At 51.9% G+C, this 17,431-nt stretch overlaps 1 protein-coding gene across 1 annotated transcript in view; it reads right to left on the bottom strand.

The window, feature by feature from the left end:
- Window positions 1-1,234: 1,234 nt before the first annotated feature.
- The window catches only part of LOC144489916 (forkhead-associated domain-containing protein 1-like), a gene marked incomplete at its 3' end in the record, with an annotated part of 45,496 nt that continues 29,299 nt past the window's right edge, over window positions 1,235-17,431 (bottom strand). Inside the window, exons 12-17 of the mRNA XM_078207741.1 lie at window positions 10,845-10,988; window positions 7,606-7,798; window positions 6,214-6,284; window positions 3,751-3,888; window positions 1,888-1,992; window positions 1,235-1,324 (exon numbers count right to left, since the gene is read on the bottom strand). Coding sequence (XP_078063867.1) covers window positions 1,235-1,324; window positions 1,888-1,992; window positions 3,751-3,888; window positions 6,214-6,284; window positions 7,606-7,798; window positions 10,845-10,988 — 741 coding nt within the window. The remainder of the gene's footprint in view (window positions 1,325-1,887; window positions 1,993-3,750; window positions 3,889-6,213; window positions 6,285-7,605; window positions 7,799-10,844; window positions 10,989-17,431) is intronic.

Below are 17,431 nucleotides of genomic sequence, written 5' to 3'. Positions count from 1 at the left end.
TCCTCCCCCCCCGCCTCCTCCCCTCCCGCCTCCTCCCCCCCGCCTCCTCCCCCCCCGCCTCCTCCCCCCCGCCTCCACCCCCCCGCCTCCTCCCCCCCGCCTCCTCCCCCCCGCCTCCTCCCCCCCGCCTCCTCCCCCCCGCCTCCTCCCCTCCCGCCTCCTCCCCCCCGCCTCCTCCCCCCCGCCTCCTCCCCCCCGCCTCCTCCCCCCACCTCCTCCTCCCCCCCGCCTCCTCTTCCCCCCCGCCTCCTCCTCCCCCCCGCCTCCTCCTCCCTCCCGCCTCCTCCTCCCCCCTGCTTCCTCCTCCCCCCCGCCGCCTCCTCCTCCCCCCCCCCGCCGCCTCCTCCTCCCCCCCCGCCGCCTCCTCCCCCCCGCCGCCTCCTCCTCCCCCCCCGCCGCCTCCTCCTCCTCCCCCCGCCTCCTCCTCCCCCCCCGCCTCCTCCTCCTCCCCCCCCCGCCTCCTCTTCCTCCCCCCCGCCTCCTCCTCCCCCCCCCGCCTCCTCCCCCCCCCCGCCTCCTCCCCCCCCCGCCCCCTCCCCCCCCCCCCCCCCCGCCCCCTCCCCCACCCCACCCCACCCCCCCCGCCTCCTCCACCCTACCCCCCCCCGCCTCCTCCACCCTCTGTCATGGATTGGGAATGCCAAACTGCAGTATTCAATGGTTCGATTGTCCTGTGTTCGATTATGAGAGTCTGGTTACTATTGATGCTCACTGTGCTTGATTGGTTAGGCCTGGGTGTGGACTCAGCATAAAAAGGGAATGATAAGAGGAGCTGCAGCACGGGACAGACATTTAAAACACTGTAAATAAAACCAGTTACACACATCGAAACTAGTGTCATCCCAGCGTAGCCCCGAGGTATAAAATATACCAAATAAACGACCCAGCACTTCACAAAGGGGACTGTGGTGAATGAAGGGAAACCTCCGTCACAAAAATAAATACTGATGAGGACAATGATTTGGTTCCAGAAAAACTGGGCCCTCCTCCCAATTCCGGCACCGAACCGCTTCTTAAATCATTCCAGGATTCCACCCTCTGCTGCTCTACTCCAAGGCCCAAGGACACAGGGATCGCTTTCTGTTGGAAGACACATTTCCTCAAATCAAATTCTAAGCCTTCCTTCTGGTAGTTTGAACTTGTGGCCCCCACGTCTATCTTCAGAGTGTCTTCCTGATTCAACCTGTTATTTATTACTCAGTGACAGCACCGTGTGTGTTGGACAATAACATACCCCAGCTTTCCTCACTTCCTCCAGTGCTTGTGACGTCTTGCCCAGCTGCAGCTTCAGAGTCTCCGTCTCCTGACATTTTACCTTTGCACTCTGTGGATCAAAGATAGAGAGGACAGGCGGCATCACCGAGGGTAACCATAGAATTCATACGATCTCTACAGTGCAGGAGGAGGCCATTCGGCCCATCGAGTCTGCACCGACTACAATCCCACCCAGGCCCCATCCCTGTAATGCCACGTATTTACCCTAGCTAATCCCCCTGACACTAAGGGGCAATTTATCATGGCCAATCAACCTAACCCACACATCTTTGAACTATGGCAGGAAGCCGGAGCACCCGGAGGAAACCCACGCAGACACGGGGAGAATGTGCAGACTCCCCACAACCAGTCACCCGAGGCCGGAATCGAACCGGGGTCCCTGGCGCTGTGAGGCAGCGGTGCTAACCACTGCGCCACCCCATAATCACAAGCTCTCTGGAGTCCAGTGGTTTTGGACATGGGAGGGCGAGACCCCACAGACTGCTCTCCGAAAGACTCCAAGAATCAGGGCGCAACCCCATGCACTGTTGCCAGGCTGTAACCTCAGCTCCCATGCACTGGTGCTGGCCAGGTTCCCACTGCAGTTCACCCCCATGCGCTGCTGTCACTCACCTCACTCAGCTCCGTGAGGTGGAGCTCGGATTCCTCTCGCCTCCTTTTTTCCTCCTCCACCATTTTCATCCCCCTCTCTTTCTCCATGGCGACCGCCTCAGCCAGCTGCTGTGGGGACATGGTACCGCACGTTAGCCTCATCCTCCCACACCTGTTACCTCTGCGCACTTTCCCAACACCTCTCACACCAAGAGCTTCCGCCCGAGGCTCTATTCTGGCCTGAACTTTGGATTTGCCATCCCAGCCTATGGGAGGCGCCAGGGATCCCAGGGCAGAGCCCCCTCCCCCCCCTCCCCGCCCCCACCAACCCCCCCCCTCCACCCCACCAATCCCACCCCCCCCACCCCACCAATCCCACCCCCCCCCACCAACCCCCCCCTCCACCAACCCCCCCCCACCACCACCCCTCCGACCAACCCCGCCCCCCCCACCAACCCTCCCCCCACCAACCCTCCCACACCGCCCCCATCCCCCGCAGCACAGCACCATCTCCTGTTCCCTCAGAGCTGCGGCAGGTGTGACTCCCATTGAATGATCTGGCATCCATTTTATTTTAATTTAGGTTTAAGTTCGCCACATAAACACAGTGGCTACATGAGCAGGTTCAGAGGCTAGGAATACTGCAGCGAATAACTCACCTCCTGACTCCCCAAAGCCTATCCACCATCTACAAGGCACAAGTCAGGAGTGTGATGGAATATTCCCCACTTGCCTGGATGGGTGCAGCTCCAACACCACTCAAGAAGCTGAACACCATCCAGGACAAAGCAGCCCCGCTTGATTGGCACCACATCCACAAACATTCACTCCCTCCACCACCGACGCTCAGTAGCAGCAGTGTGTACCATCTACAAGATGCACTGCAGCAATTCCCCAAAGATCCTTAGACAGCACCTTCCAAACCCACGACCACTTCCATCTCCAAGGACAAGGGCAGCAGATACATGGGAACACCACCATCTGCAAGTTCCCCACCATGCCACTCACCATCCTGACTTGGAAATATATCGCCGTTCCTTCACAGTCGCTGGGTCAAAATCCTGGAACTCTCTCCCTAACAGCATTGTGGGTGTATCTACAACAAATGGACTGCAGCGGTTCAAGAATCTGGCTGCCATGGAGCTAAGACCTCACACTATATTTATATATAAGATATACCTCAACATGGCTACGCGCAGAAAATTTAACAACTGGACAATAACCTCAGAAATGCCGGCGTTCTGACTGCCTCTAAACCCGAACAAACGGAACGTTCTGGCAATATCAGAGAAGCTGAAACTTTGTTATTTCTGAAGTGAAACTAATGATTCCCATGGCTGCAGAGATCAAATTCAAGGGGAATTCTACAAATGCCATCTACATCCACCCAGCGACACTTTGGAATTCCTAGACCATCACCTACAAGACTGATCCATCCCTATGTGCCTATCTTCATTGTGGCAGTCACCCCTATTGGAAAAGTCAATTATCCAGCATCAGTCTTTGACCTGCCGCCCTTTATGAATGAGTGTACAACAGAAATTGAACTACCCTAAAACTGGGGGGCGCCTGAGAAATAAACCACCACATTATAAAGGGGGAAATCAAAGCATGTTTCTGTACCTTATGGATGGGGATGAGATGAGAAAGCAGGGCTGTTTAAACTAAACCCCCTCCTAACAGTGGCTCACAGCCATCCTCTGAAGCATAGTTATGGATGGGCAATAAATGCTAAACTTGGCAGCCAAGCCTAAAATCCCATGATCAAATTAAAACCAAAACAACGTAAAAACGGGACTGGACAGGAACCACCAGAATCTAATCTTGGAAGCATGTGGACCCACTCCAGGACAGAGAATAAAAGTCAGGCTGGGGACTGCTTACCCGCTCGTGCTGTTGCTGAATCTCCGCCTGCGAGCGTCTCATTTCCTCTGCCATCTGTCGCTCGCAATCCGCCTTGAGCTGCTTCAGCTGCTCCTGTCTCTCGCTATCCCGGGAGCTCTGCACTCCATCCATTTGTTCCTGCGGGGGATACATTAACCTGTTAGGTTGCAAAGGGGGTTAAAATCCAGGCTGCGGGTTGTTAAACCCTGGGCTGTGCTCCAGTTTCCAGGGGTCAACAATGATTCTCCAGGATACAACGGTGAGCCCAGGAGAAAAATATTCCCAGGGGAATGTTGAGAAAGAAACGCCTGTTTCATCGGAAACATTCTCTATAAATATTGGGGGTTGAGGCACGGGCTCTTTGACTGGGTGAGGCAGCGGGAGGTCATGTGACTGAAACCCCAGGCATATGTCTGAGCTGTGACCCCCAGTCAGGGCTGAACTTTACCTCCTGTTACTGAGGAGACAGGATCTGGGAAGGGTACTGGTCCATGTCCCTGGGCGATATCCCAAAGCAATTGTTTGGGGTGAGTGGTGTGTGTATTGGTTTGGGGTGTGTATTGGGTTTGGGGTGTGCGTATTGGCTTGAGGGGGTGTGTATTGGTTTGGGGTGTGTGTATTGGTTTGGGGGGTGTGTATTGGTTTGGGGTGGGTGTATTGGGTTGGGGTGTGTGTATTGGGTTGGGGGGTGTGTTTTGGGTTTGGGGGGTGTGTTTTGGGTTTGGGGGGTGTGTATTGGGTTTGGGGGGTGTGTATTGGGTTTGGGGGGTGAGTATTGGTTTGGGGTGTGTGTATTGGGTTGGGGTGTGTGTATTGGGTTGGGGTGTGTGTATTGGGTTGGGGTGTGTGTATTGGGTTTGGGGTGTGCGTATTGGTTTGAGGGGGTGTGTATTGGTTTGGGGTGTGTGTATTGGTTTGGGGGGTGTGTATTGGGTTGGGGTGTGTGTATTGGGTTGGGGGGTGTGTTTTGGGTTTGGGGGTGTGTTTTGGGTTTGGGGGGTGTGTTTTGGGTTTGGGGGGTGTGTATTGGGTTTGGGGGGTGTGTATTGGGTTTGGGGGGTGAGTATTGGTTTGGGGGGTGTGTATTGGTTTGGGGTGGGTGTATTGGGTTGGGGTGTGTGTATTGGGTTGGGGGGTGTGCTTTGGGTTTGGGGGTGTGTTTTGGGTTTGGGGGGTGTGTTTTGGGTTTGGGGGGTGTGTATTGGGTTTGGGGGGTGTGTATTGGGTTTGGGGGGTGAGTATTGGTTTGGGGGGTGAGTATTGGTTTGGGGGGTGTGTTTTGGGTTTGGGGGGTGTGTATTGGGTTTGGGGGGTGTGTATGGCTGGAATTGCAGATAGCGAAGAGCATTGTCGAGCAATACAGCAGGATATAGATAGGCTGGAAAATTGGGCGGAGAGGTGGCAGATGGAGTTTAATCCGGATAAATGCGAAGTGATGCATTTTGGAAGAAATAATGTAGGGAGGAGTTATACAATAAATGGCAGAGTCATCAGGAGTATGGAAACACAGAGGGACCTAGGTGTGCAAGTCCACAAATCCTTGAAGGTGGCAACACAGGTGGAGAAGGTGGCGAAGAAGGCATATGGTATGCTTGCCTTTATAGGACGGGGTATAGAGTATAAAAGCTGGAGTCTGATGATGCAGCTGTATAGAACGCTGGTTAGGCCACATTTGGAGTACTGCGTCCAGTTCTGGTCGCCGCACTACCAGAAGGACGTGGAGGCATTGGAGAGAGTGCAGAGAAGGTTTACCAAGATGTTGCCTGGTATGGAGGGTCTTAGCTATGAGGAGAGATTGGGTAGACTGGGGTTGTTCTCCTTGGAAAGACGGAGAATGAGGGGAGATCTAATAGAGGTATACAAGATTATGAAGGGTATAGATATGGTGAACAGTGGGAAGCTTTTTCCCAGGTCGGAGGTGACGATCACGAGGGGTCACAGGCTCAAGCTGAGAGGGGCGAAGTATAACTCAGACATCAGAGGGACGTTTTTTACACAGAGGGTGGTGGGGGCCTGGAATGTGCTGCCAAGTAGGGTGGTGGAGGCAGGCACGCTGACATCGTTTAAGACTTACCTGGATAGTCACATGAGCAGCCTGGGAATGGAGGGATACAAACGATTGGTCTAGTTGGACCAAGGAGCGGCACAGGCTTGGAGGGCCGAAGGGCCTGTTTCCTGTGCTGTACTGTTCTTTGTTCTTTGTTCTATTGGGTTGGGGTGTGTGTATTGGGTTTGGGGTGTGTGTATTGGGTTTGGGGTGTGTGTATTGGGTTGGGGTGTGTGTATTGGGTTTGGGGGGTATGTTTTGGGTTTGGGGGGTGTGTATTGGGTTTGGGGGGTGTGTATTGGGTTTGGGATGTGTGTATTGGGTTGGGGTGTGTGTATTGGTTCCTGGTTGTGAATATGGGTGAGTTACCAGTTGCTACCCGGGAGTTCACCAATTCTAGAATGTTCTCATTGTACCTGCAATGTCTTCATCCGTTCCTCTGCCGTGTGAAGCTTTCTCTGCAACAGCTGAAAAACTCCAACGACTCCTGCACAGAAACAGAACGGGACATGCTGATATTGTCTGCGAATGCTGTTGCTTTCTTATCTTTTCACCGTCCAGCATATCAGATCCCAGATCAGCCACAGGGCGGACGCTCCCTTTGAACCGTCCCAACAACATACCTCAGCCCTCGCCTCCGAGAAGAGCATCCTCTCCCACTCTTTGCAATGACCATCTCCAACACAAGAGAATCTAACCATCTCCCCTTGACATTCAATGGCATTCCCATGGCTGAATCCCTCACTCTCAACATCCTGGGGGTTGCCATTGACCAGAAACTGACCTGGACTAGCCATATAAATACTGTGGCTACAGGAGCAGGTCAGAGACTGGGAATCCTGCGGTGGGTAACTCACCTCCTGACTCCCCAAAGCCTGTCCACCATCTACAAGGCACAAGTCAGGTGTGTGATGGAATACTCTCCACTTGCCTGGATGGATGCAACTCCAACACTCAAGAAGCTCAACACTATCCAGGATAAGCCGTTTGATTGGCACCCCTTCTGCAAACATTCACTGCCCCCACCACTGGCAGCTGTGTGGACCATCTACAAGATACACTGCAAGGATTACGAGGCTCCCTTCAACAGCACTTTCCAAACCCATGACCGCTACCATCTAGAAGGACAAGGACAGCAGGCACATGGGAACACCACCACCTGCAAGTTCACCCTCAAACCACACACCATCCTGACTGCACAGACATTGGGTCCAAACCTGGAACTCCCTCTCTAACAGCACTGTGGGTATACCTACAGCAGGTGAGCTGCAGGGGTTTCGGAAGGCAGATCACCGTCACCGGTTCAATGGCAATTAGGGATGGACAATAAATGCTGGCTTTGCCAGCGACGCCCATGTCTAAGAAGAAATGAAGACAATAAGTTCCAAATATTCTCAGTGGTTTTCAGACAGGGTTTATATTGTCGATCGAATGGGAAAGGGGGAGTGTGCGCAACTCCGCTGGGGTTACCATAGTTCATTTACTAATGTGTCCAAACAGCTTTTAATCTAATAAATTAGCCCAATTAATTTCCACAAGCCTTGCTGAGTGCCGGAGGAGAATGTATTTCCTCCAGAGGTTCTGCCTTTCCAGAGGTTGTTTTGTGCTGAGGGACCCCGTACCCACACAGAGAGGGGGGCGGGGGGGGGGGGGAGCCTGTGTTTCAATATAGAGCCCCAGAGTTGAAAAGCCAGTGTCAGACACCCTGTGACACCCAAAGGTCCCCACCCTCCCCCCCCCACCCCTCCCGACCCCTCCCGCCCCACCCCACCCCTGAAGGTTCCAGTGTTAGTGTTTGACGTTGTCACCTCCTTCACAGCTTGACGTATCTATCCCAGCATCCAACAGGCTCTGCTCCGACTGCTGTTGCCACGACAACGAGCTGCTTAAAATGCCAGCGACGACTTTCTGCACCCAAAGGAGGGTCAGATCGACGGGGAGCCCTCGTAGCGTCGCCAGTTCTTCCTTCACGCGGTTCCCGAAGTCAGTCTGTAGCCGGGCCTGGTGATAAATACAGTTACAGCCTGCATTAGATACTGCAGCCGTCATCACCCTGTGAGCACAACTCCGGTCTCTACGGCTGGTAGAAAGAGCTCAGGTGAAAACGTGCTGGGAACATGAAGGGAATGTGTCCCGGACAGGTAGTCCGACACTCAATGGGTTTCAGGCTGTTCAGCTGAAGGATGCTGCTGTGACATTGCTGAGCGGACAAACTAAAACACCACACAGGTGAGAACATACTAACCCCGCCTCACCCAAGCTGCAGTCACTACTCCCTCACCAGCTGCAGCTCCACATAATCTCCTACCCCAATCCTCCTGTTCCAGCCACCCACCGCCACTGCCACCGAGAAAGGCAAGGGCAGCAGATACACGGGGACAGCACCACTTTCCAAATGTTCCCTCCAAATCACTACAGCACCGTTCCTTCACTGTCACTGGGCAGCACAGTGGTTAGCACTGCTGCCTCACAGCGTCAGGGACCCGGGTTCGATTCCCGGCTTGGGTCACTGTCTGTGTGGAGTCTGCACATTCTCCCTGTGTCTGTGTGTGTTTCCTCCGGGTGCTCCGGTTTCCTCCCACAGTCCAAAGATGTGCTGGTTAGGTGGATTGGCCATGCCAAATTGCCCCTCAGTGTCCAAAGACATGTAAATTAGGGGGATTAGCCATGATCAATTGCCCCTTAGTGTGCATAGAAAATCCTCGAACTCCCTTTTCGACAGCACCATTGGGTATACCTGCGCCAAGGCTGTGGTTCAAGGCAGCGGCTCACCACCACCTTCTCAAGGGGCAATTAGGAATGGGCAAGAAATGCTGGCCTGGACAGCGAAGCCCACATCTCATGAATGAAGGATAAAAAAAGCACATATGGAGATGAGGCCATGACTTGAAGGCAAACCGGAGCGATGGGATACATCTTGATGCGAGAGTTCAAAATGGCTGATAACAAGTTGGCTGCTGTTTTAATCTTACAATCCCTACAGTGCAGAAGGAGGCCATTTGGCCCATCGAGTCTGCACGGACCACAATCCCACCCAGGCCCTATTCCCGTAACCCCACATATTTATCCTGCTAGTCCCCCTGACACTAAGGGGCAATTTAGCATGGCCAATCAACCCAACCTGCACATCTTTGGACTGTGGGAGGAAACCGGAGCACCCAGAGGAAACCCACGCAGACACGGGGAGAATGTGCAGACTTCACACAGACAGTGACCCGAGGCTGGAATTGAACCCAGGTCCCTGGCGCTGTGAGGCAGCAGTGCTAACCACTGTGCCACCCAAATTTAATTTCTGCCGACTTCAACGGAAACCAATTCAAAACACCTCCCAAAGAGCGAATATCGGCGACGGTCATGGAGAGCGCTATATAAATGCAACTCTTCCTTTTTTTGAGGCTGGTTTTCCGATCAGTTTCCGATCAGCTTTGGAGATGCCTGGTTGTGTGCCACCCACTCTGCCCACTGGTGTGTGGTACAGGGGCAGGGGGGGTATGCCCAGGGTTTCAGATACATCCATCATTAACAGCTGCCCTGGGACCCTGGCAGCACGGTGGCACAGTGGTTAGCACTGCTGCCTCTCAGCGCCAGGGACCCGCGTTCAATTCCCGGCTTGGGTGGCTGTCCGTATGGAGTCTGCACGTTCTCCCCGTGTCTGCGTGGGTTTCCTCCGGGTGCTCCGGTTTCCTCCTACCATCTGAAACACGTGCCGGTTAGGTGGATTGGCCGTGCTAAATTGCTTCTTAGTGTCAGGGGATTAGTGGGGTAAATATGTGGGGTTACAGGGACAGGGTGGGATTGTTGTTGGTGCAGACTCAATGGGCCGAATGGCCTCCTTCTGCACTGTAGGGATTCTATGATTCTATGAACTGTACAGATCAGAAAATGCAGGTTCACCTCTGGGAAGTGCTGATATAGCTGGGGGTAGCAGTGAAGGAGCTAAAACTGGCCGAGCGATAAACCAGCCTGAGGGGTATTGGCAGGGTGGATGTGGAGAGGATGTTTCCTCATGTGGGAGAAGCTGGAATGTGGGGCCACGGTTTAGAAATAAGGGGTCACCCATTTAAGATGGAGACGAGGCAAAATTATTTTTCTCGGAGGGTTGGGAGTCTCTGGAACTGTCTGGAAGCAGAGACTTTGAATATTTCTAAGGTAGAGGGGGATAGATCCTTGATAAGCACAGGGAGTGGTAGGTTATTGGGGATAGGCGGGATGCAGATTTGAGTTTACCATCAGATCAGCCGTCATCTTATTAAATGGCGGAGCAGGATCGAGGGGCCAGGCGGCCCACTTCTGGACCTGTGTCAGGGTCTTTCTCAGTCTCCAGAGTATACATTGGGGCAACAGAGAGAAATAGTTACCTCTTGTGGGGGATCCCAGAACAAGGGGGCACGACTTTAATATTGGAACTAGGCCGTTCAGGGGAGATGTTTCTTTGCACAAAGCATTGTGGAAATCTGGAATTGGCGTCCCCCGGTTGTGGAAGGAGTGGGGCGGGAGGAGCAGAGCGAAAATTTCAAAACTGAGTTTGAGTCGGGGAAGAGTAATGAGAGCGGAATCACGGAGGGTGGGTCGAGATACAACTGCAACCATAGCCCTTAAAAGTCACTATTGTATCTGCTCCTATTGTATTCCTTGGAACGTAGGAGATTGAAGGGTGACCTTTTTGAGGTGTATAAAATTATGAGCGGCAGAGATAGAATGAACGCACACTGTCTTTTTCCCAGGGAAGGGGAATTGAAAACTAGAGGACGTAGGTTTAAGGTGAGAGGAGAAAGATTTAAAAGGGACCTGAGGGACAACTTCTTCACACAGAGGGTGGTGGATATATGGAATGGGCTGCCAGAGAATGTGGTTGAGACACACACAATAGCAACATTTAAAAAGCATTTGAATAAGTTCATGGATGGGAAATGATTAGAGGGGTATGGGCAAAACGTGAGCAATTAGGACTAGCTGGGAGGACACCATGGTCAGCATGGACTGGTTGGGCCGAAGGGCCTGTTTCCGTGCTGTGTTGCTCTATGACTCTACTTTGAGCTGCCGTTACCTCAGTCTCTTCCAGCGCCCTCCTCAGCCTCTCCGTGTTGGCGAATCGTTCCTCCTCTTCCGAGACTTTCAAATCCAGCGCCTCCTGTAGTTTCTCCTTCAACTCTGCCCGCTCGTCAATAATCAGCTTCATCTGCTCAATCACCTGTCAACGTTTAACCCACACAAGGAGATTGAGTGAGAGCTGGCAGCCACTGTCCATAGGCCAGACATAGTACAGGGTGGAGAGAGACATGGAAAGGAGTGTCCATACCTCGCTGGCCCACAGTGTGGATTTGCTTTGGTAACTGTGCTCCAGAAGCTTACAGATCAGCAAGACCAAGCTCTGGGAATTAGCCAAGCTCAGCTGTGACAATAGGCCTCAGCACCCAGGGATCAAACAGGCGGACTTGCTCTCACTATCCAGTAACTCACTGCGGGAAACGCGTGTTTGGCAGAGAATGTGTGTCTGTGAGTGTATACGTGTGTGTCCGTGAGTGTATACGTGTGTGTGTATATGTGTGTGTGCGTGCAGTGGGCGGCACGGTGGCACAGTGGTTAGCACTGCTGCCTCACAGCGCCAGGGACCTGGGTTCAATTCCCGGCTTGGGTCACTGTGTGTGTGTGGAGTTTGCACATTCTCTCCGTGTCTGCGTGGGTTTCCTCAGGGTGCTCCGGTTTCCTCCCACGGTCCAAAGGCATGTACGTTAGGTGGATTGGTCATGCAAAATTGCCTCTTAGTGTCCCAGGATGTGTAGGTTAGGGGGATTAGCCATGGTAAACGTATGGGGTTGTGGGGATAGTACAGCGGGTTGGGCTTGAATAAGAAACTCTGTCTGAGAGTTGGTGCAGACTCGATGGGCTGAATGGCCTCCTTCTGCACTGTTGGGATTCTATGAGACACCAGAGCCAGGATCTCAAAGCCCCAACACATCCCTGGCAGATGCAGTGAGCCGCATAGCCCCCCGCACCCCGCTCCATGGGTAAATGGATGGCTGCTATCCATCTTACACTGAGTCACAAGTGTCAAATTCTGGGCATCACATGAAGAACCCCAGCCACATAGACAGGCTGGAGAAACCGGGTCTGTTCTCACTGGAGAGAGGAGAAGATCAAGGGGAGATTTGAGAGAGGATTGCAAAATGCTGAGGGGCCTGGATAGATTGGACAGAGGGAGAAACTGTTCCCAGAGGCAGAACATTAAAGCAAGAGTCAAAAGAATTGATGCTGGAATGTGGAAAAGTGTGAGATTTGGATCTAGAATGCAGTGAGCCTGAGAGTGTGGGGAGGCAGATTCAATGGAAGCCTTCGGAAGAAAATTGGATCATTATCCGAGGAAAAACAAATTACAGGGCTACGGGGAAAATACAGTGGGGGTGGGGGGGACGGGGAGTGGAGAGGAGGGGGGGGACGGGGAGTGGAGAGGAGGGGGGGGAGGGCAGTGTGGTTAGTGAGACTAGGCAAGTTACGCTTCCAGAGGGCTGGCAGGTACATGATGGGCCAAGAGGCTACAGAAGGATATAGATAGGCTGGAAATTTGGGCAAAGAAATGGCAGATGGAGTTCAATCCAGATAAATGCGAAGTGATGCATTTTGGTAGAACTAACATAGGGGGGAGCTCTGCGATAAATGGCAGAACCATAAAGGGTGTAGATACGCAGAGGGACCTGGGTGTGCAAGTCCACAGATCCTTGAAGGTGACGTCTCAGGTGGAGAAGGTAGTGAAGAAGGCATATGGCATGCTTGCCTTTATAGGACGGGGCATAGAGTATAAAAGTTGGGGTCTGATGTTGCAGTTGTATAGAACGTTGGTTTGGCCGCATTTGGAATACTGCGCCCAGTTCTGGTCGCCACACTACCAGAAGGACGTGGAGGCTTTAGAGAGAGTGCAGAGGAGGTTTACCAGGATGTTGCCTGGTATGGAAGGGCTTAGTTATGAGGAGAGATTGGGTAAACTGGGGTTGTTCTCACTGGAAAGACGGAGGATGAGGGGTGACCTAATAGAGGTGTATAAAATTATGAAAGGCATAGATAGGGTGAACGGTGGGAAGCTTTTTCCCAAGTCGGTGGTGACATTCACGAGGGGTCATAGGTTCAAGGTGAGGGGGGGGAGGTTTAACATGGATATCAGAAGGACGTATTTTACGCAGAGGGTGGTGGGGGCCTGGAATGCGCTGCCGGGCAAGGTGGTGGAGGCGGACACACTGGGAACATTTAAGACTTATCTAGACAGCCACATGAATGGAGTGGGAATGGAGGGATACAAAAGAATGGTCTAGTTTGGACCAGGGAGCGGCACGGGCTTGGAGGGCCGAAGGGCCTGTTCCTGTGCTGTATTGTTCTTTGTTCTCTGTGCTGGAACCGTGCCATGATTTTATGGGTAGCTTCAAGTGTTAGTGAAGGTGGCAGGTTATGGATTAATTATGTTTTAATTGATTTGCTTTATCTGATCAAGTTAACTGTTGAAGTACCATACGCAAGCATTTCATACAAATTTTTTATCGGAAGTGAGAGCAAGTTGGATCTAAAACTGAAGGAAACAGCGCCTCCGGGGAGAGGACAGAGGAGAAATTAGAGGGAAACTGACTGCTCTGGGGCTGAATTTAAAATGCAGGTTCCAGCAGAATACGGAGGGGAGATGTACAGTAGCTCTGAACGATTGGATAAGGATGTGGTGCTGACATCGCTGTCACATGCGGAGTGTTCAATACCAGCCCAGGAGTAAAAGGAAACACAACAGGGGTTTCTGCTGAGGACACCTGAAGGAGCCAAACCCCCCTTTCCTACCCCAACCCACCCTAATGTCTCCCCCTGGGGGTAGTTCCAGTTTTATCAGCTGCTGGAAGGAGTAGGACACCAGCTGGTCATTTGCCTCGGATCCGAGAATCCCTACTGTGCAGAAGGAGGCTATTCGGCCCATCGGGTCTGCAATGACCACAATCCCACCCAGGCCCTCTCCCCAGATCCCCACATATTTACCCACTAATCCCTCTAACCTACACATCCCGGGACACTAAGGGGCAATTTAGCATGGCCAATTAACCTAACCTGCACATCTTTGGATTGTGGGAGGAAACCGGAGCACCCGGAGGAAACCCACGCAGACACGAGGAGAATGTGCAAACTCCACACAGACAGTGACCCAAGCCCAGGAATTGAACCCAGGTCCCTGGCGCTGTGAAGCAGCAGTGCGAACCATTGTGCCACCGTGCCTGTCCACTGCGTCAGTTGCTTTTTCAAAAAGTTAATTTTCCCTTTCAAAATCCTTGCTGCTTCTCTGACAGACTGAACATTTTCAAGGTGTTTGGTCACTCCATCGTTAATTATACACTAGTAATTTTCCCATAACAATATTAGGTTACTGGCCTGTTCAGGTGCTTCTAATGAGTTGGTGCAGAGTCGGTGGGCTGAAGGGCCTCTTCGGCACTGTGTGATTCTATGCTACCCCAAGTTCGATTCCCGGCTTGGGTCACTGTCTGTGCGGAGTCTACACGTTCTCCCCGTGTCTGCGTGGGTTTCCTCCGGGTGCTCCAGTTTCCTCCCACAGTCCGAAAGACGTGCTGGTTACATACATTGGCCGTGCTAAATTCTCCCTCAGTGTACCTGAACAGGCGCCGGTGTGTGGCGACTAGGGGATTTTCACAGTAACTTCGTTGCAGTGTTAATGTAAGCCTACTTGTGACACTAATAAATAAACTTAAAAAGAAACAGGAAGGGGGGGGGGAAAACACAGCAAAGGAACAGAGAGATGGAAACAAGGGATGCCAAGACAACGTGACACACCAACGCTGCCACACCAGCAACCGGAACAGGCATCTGAGAAACTGGAACTATACATTCACAAATCATTGAAGGTGGCCGGACAGGTTGAAAAAGAGCAGTTTAAAAAAAGCTTAAGGGATCCATCGCCTTATAGGACAAGGCAAAAGAGCAAGGTAGTTATGATGAACCTGTATATAAAACATTGTTTTGGCCTCAGCTGGACTGTTGGGCCCAGTTCTGGGCACTTTGGGAAGGAGCATGAAAGATTCACGAGAATGTTTCCAGGGATGAGGAAGTTCAATTCCACCGAAAGATTGGAGTAGCTGCCGTTATTCTCCTTGAAGGTGAGAAAGTGGAAAGAGGTGTTCAGAACCACGAGGAGTCTGGGTAGAATAGACAGGGAGAAACCCTCCCCATTAGTGGAAGGGTTGAGAACCAGAGGACACCAACTTAGGACGATTGGCACAAGAAGCAACAGTGACATGAGGCTTTTTTTAATGTAGCAAGTGGTTAGAATCTGGAATGTACTGTCTGAGAGTGTGGTGGAGACAGATTCACACAGCGAGTGGTTAGAATCTGGATTGCACTGTTTGAGAGTGCGGTGGAGACAGATTCACACAGCGAGTGGTTAGAATCTGGATTGTACTGTCTGAGAGTGTGGTGGAAAAATCCTTCAGATATCATAAAGTGCAGGGTAGGCACAACTCCACTCAACCCCAATCCTACAAATACTCCAGCTCGTACACAGCGAGTGGTTAGGATCTAGAATGTACTGTCTGAGAGTGTGGTGGAGACAGATTCAATTGTGGCTTTCAATGGGGAATTGAATCATTATTACCTGAAGAGCAAACATTTGCAGGGTTATGGGGAAAAGGCTGGGGAGTAACACTCGGAGAATTGCTCTTGCAGAGAATGAGCATGGACAGGATGGGCTGAATGGCCTCCTGTGCTGTAACCATTCTATGTTCAAAACTGTTTGCATACTCACTGCTTCTGAAATCAAGAGGGGCTAAAGCACGGTGGCATAGTGGTTAGCACTGCTGCCTCACAGCGCCAGGGACCTGGGTTCGATTCCCGGCTTAGGTCACTGTCTGGTGGAGTTGGCACGTTTTCCCCGTGGGTTTCCTCCCACAGTCCAAAGATGTGCGGGTTAGGTGGGATTGGCCATGCTAAATTGCCCCTTAGTGTCAGGGGGATTAGCAGGGCAAATGCATGGGGTTATGGGGATAGGACCTGGGTGGGATTGTGGTTGGTGCAGACACAATGGGCTGAATGGCCTCCTTCTGCACTGTAGGGATTCTATGATTCTATAAATATATACCTAATTATTATTTTTCTCAAACATTTCAAAACACTTCACATACAATGAGTTACTTTAAAGTGCAGTGACTTTTATTGTGCAGTCTCATTGCAATCTCAGATATCCATGACGCTTGGTATGTTCCCAGATTTACGGATCTTTAAATTGTAGAATGTAAAAAATACACTTTCCTTATCATTAACCGGACAATTACTGGCAACATACATAAGCAGCTCAGTACAGTAAATGAGGTGTGCCTCACATTCCTTACACTGACTCAGTGAAGCAACCTGGGGATTATTCAGTTTGTGAGAAAGTTTTATTTATTAGTGTCACAAGTAGGCTTACATTAACACTGCAATGAAGTTACTGTGAAAATCCCCTAGTTGCCACACTCCGGCGCCTGTTCGGGTAAACTGAGGGAGAATTTAGCACGGCCAATGCACCCTAACCAGCACGTCTTTCGGACTGTGGGAGGAAACCGGAGCACCCGGAAGAAACCCATGCAGACACGGGGAGAACGTGCAGACTCCGCACAGACAGTGACCCAAGTCGGGAATTGAACCCGGGTCCCTGGCGCTGTGAGGCAGCAGTGCTGACCACTGTGCTGCACTGCTCCAGGTAGTATTTGTATTTCAATTTCTTTGCTGGTTTTGAATTTTGCGTATTCTTTAAAAATGTCCATTTTCACCCCTCGTCTCCTGAAGGTGCTGATTCTGGTTGGGACAACTCCTCATCCTCGTGACTGCATCAGCCTCGCTGAGAGAACGGACAAGCTTCGGAAACTCCGGAGGGCATCACAGCAAAGCCCTGATAACATTTCGGATTTCCAAATGGGATTCGTAGCGTACAACAGAATAGAATCCCTACAGTGCAGAAGGAGGTCATTCGACCCATCGAGTCTGCACCAACAATAATCCATGGGGAGAACATGCAGACTGCACACAGACAGTGACCCGAGGCTGGAATCGAACCCACCACCCTGGCGCTATGAGGTACCATCGCTAACCACTGTGCCACCATGCCGCCCATGGGCAAAGCTCGGAAAGGAAGACTTTTTATTGCCAGAACACCCTTCCTGATGCCAGGACAATCCAAAGCATTTTACAGCCAATGAAACCCTTTGATATGCACTCTGGCAATGTCAGAATACACAGAAGCTAATTTACATACGCAAAACTCCCACGAGGGTTGCGATAAACACCAGATAATGGTTTTTTTTTAGTGCTTTTGAGTGAAAGGCTATCGGGGAGGGGGGGGGGGGGAGGGGTGGTGGGGGGGTGGGGTGATTGGCAGGAATGTGGGGTTGAGGTGACAATCAGAGCAGCCATAATCTTATTGAATGGGCGGGACAGGTCTGAAGGGACCGAATGGCCTAGCCTGCTCCTAATTTGTATGTTCGTCTGTAGGGATGAAAACTGCCCAAGATATTCTTGGAGAAACTGTCGATTCTCTTCTTCCAACAGGATCACAGGATCTGAGGAGTCAGACCGGATCTCAGTTTAAAGTCTCCTTTCAAAGGCTGCGCCTCTGACACTGCAGCACCC

Source organism: Mustelus asterias, unplaced genomic scaffold, assembly GCF_964213995.1.
Source record: "Mustelus asterias unplaced genomic scaffold, sMusAst1.hap1.1 HAP1_SCAFFOLD_2669, whole genome shotgun sequence".
NCBI classification, from domain to species: Eukaryota; Metazoa; Chordata; class Chondrichthyes; order Carcharhiniformes; family Triakidae; genus Mustelus; species Mustelus asterias.
This window is presented reverse-complemented; position numbering and strand designations above follow the sequence as displayed.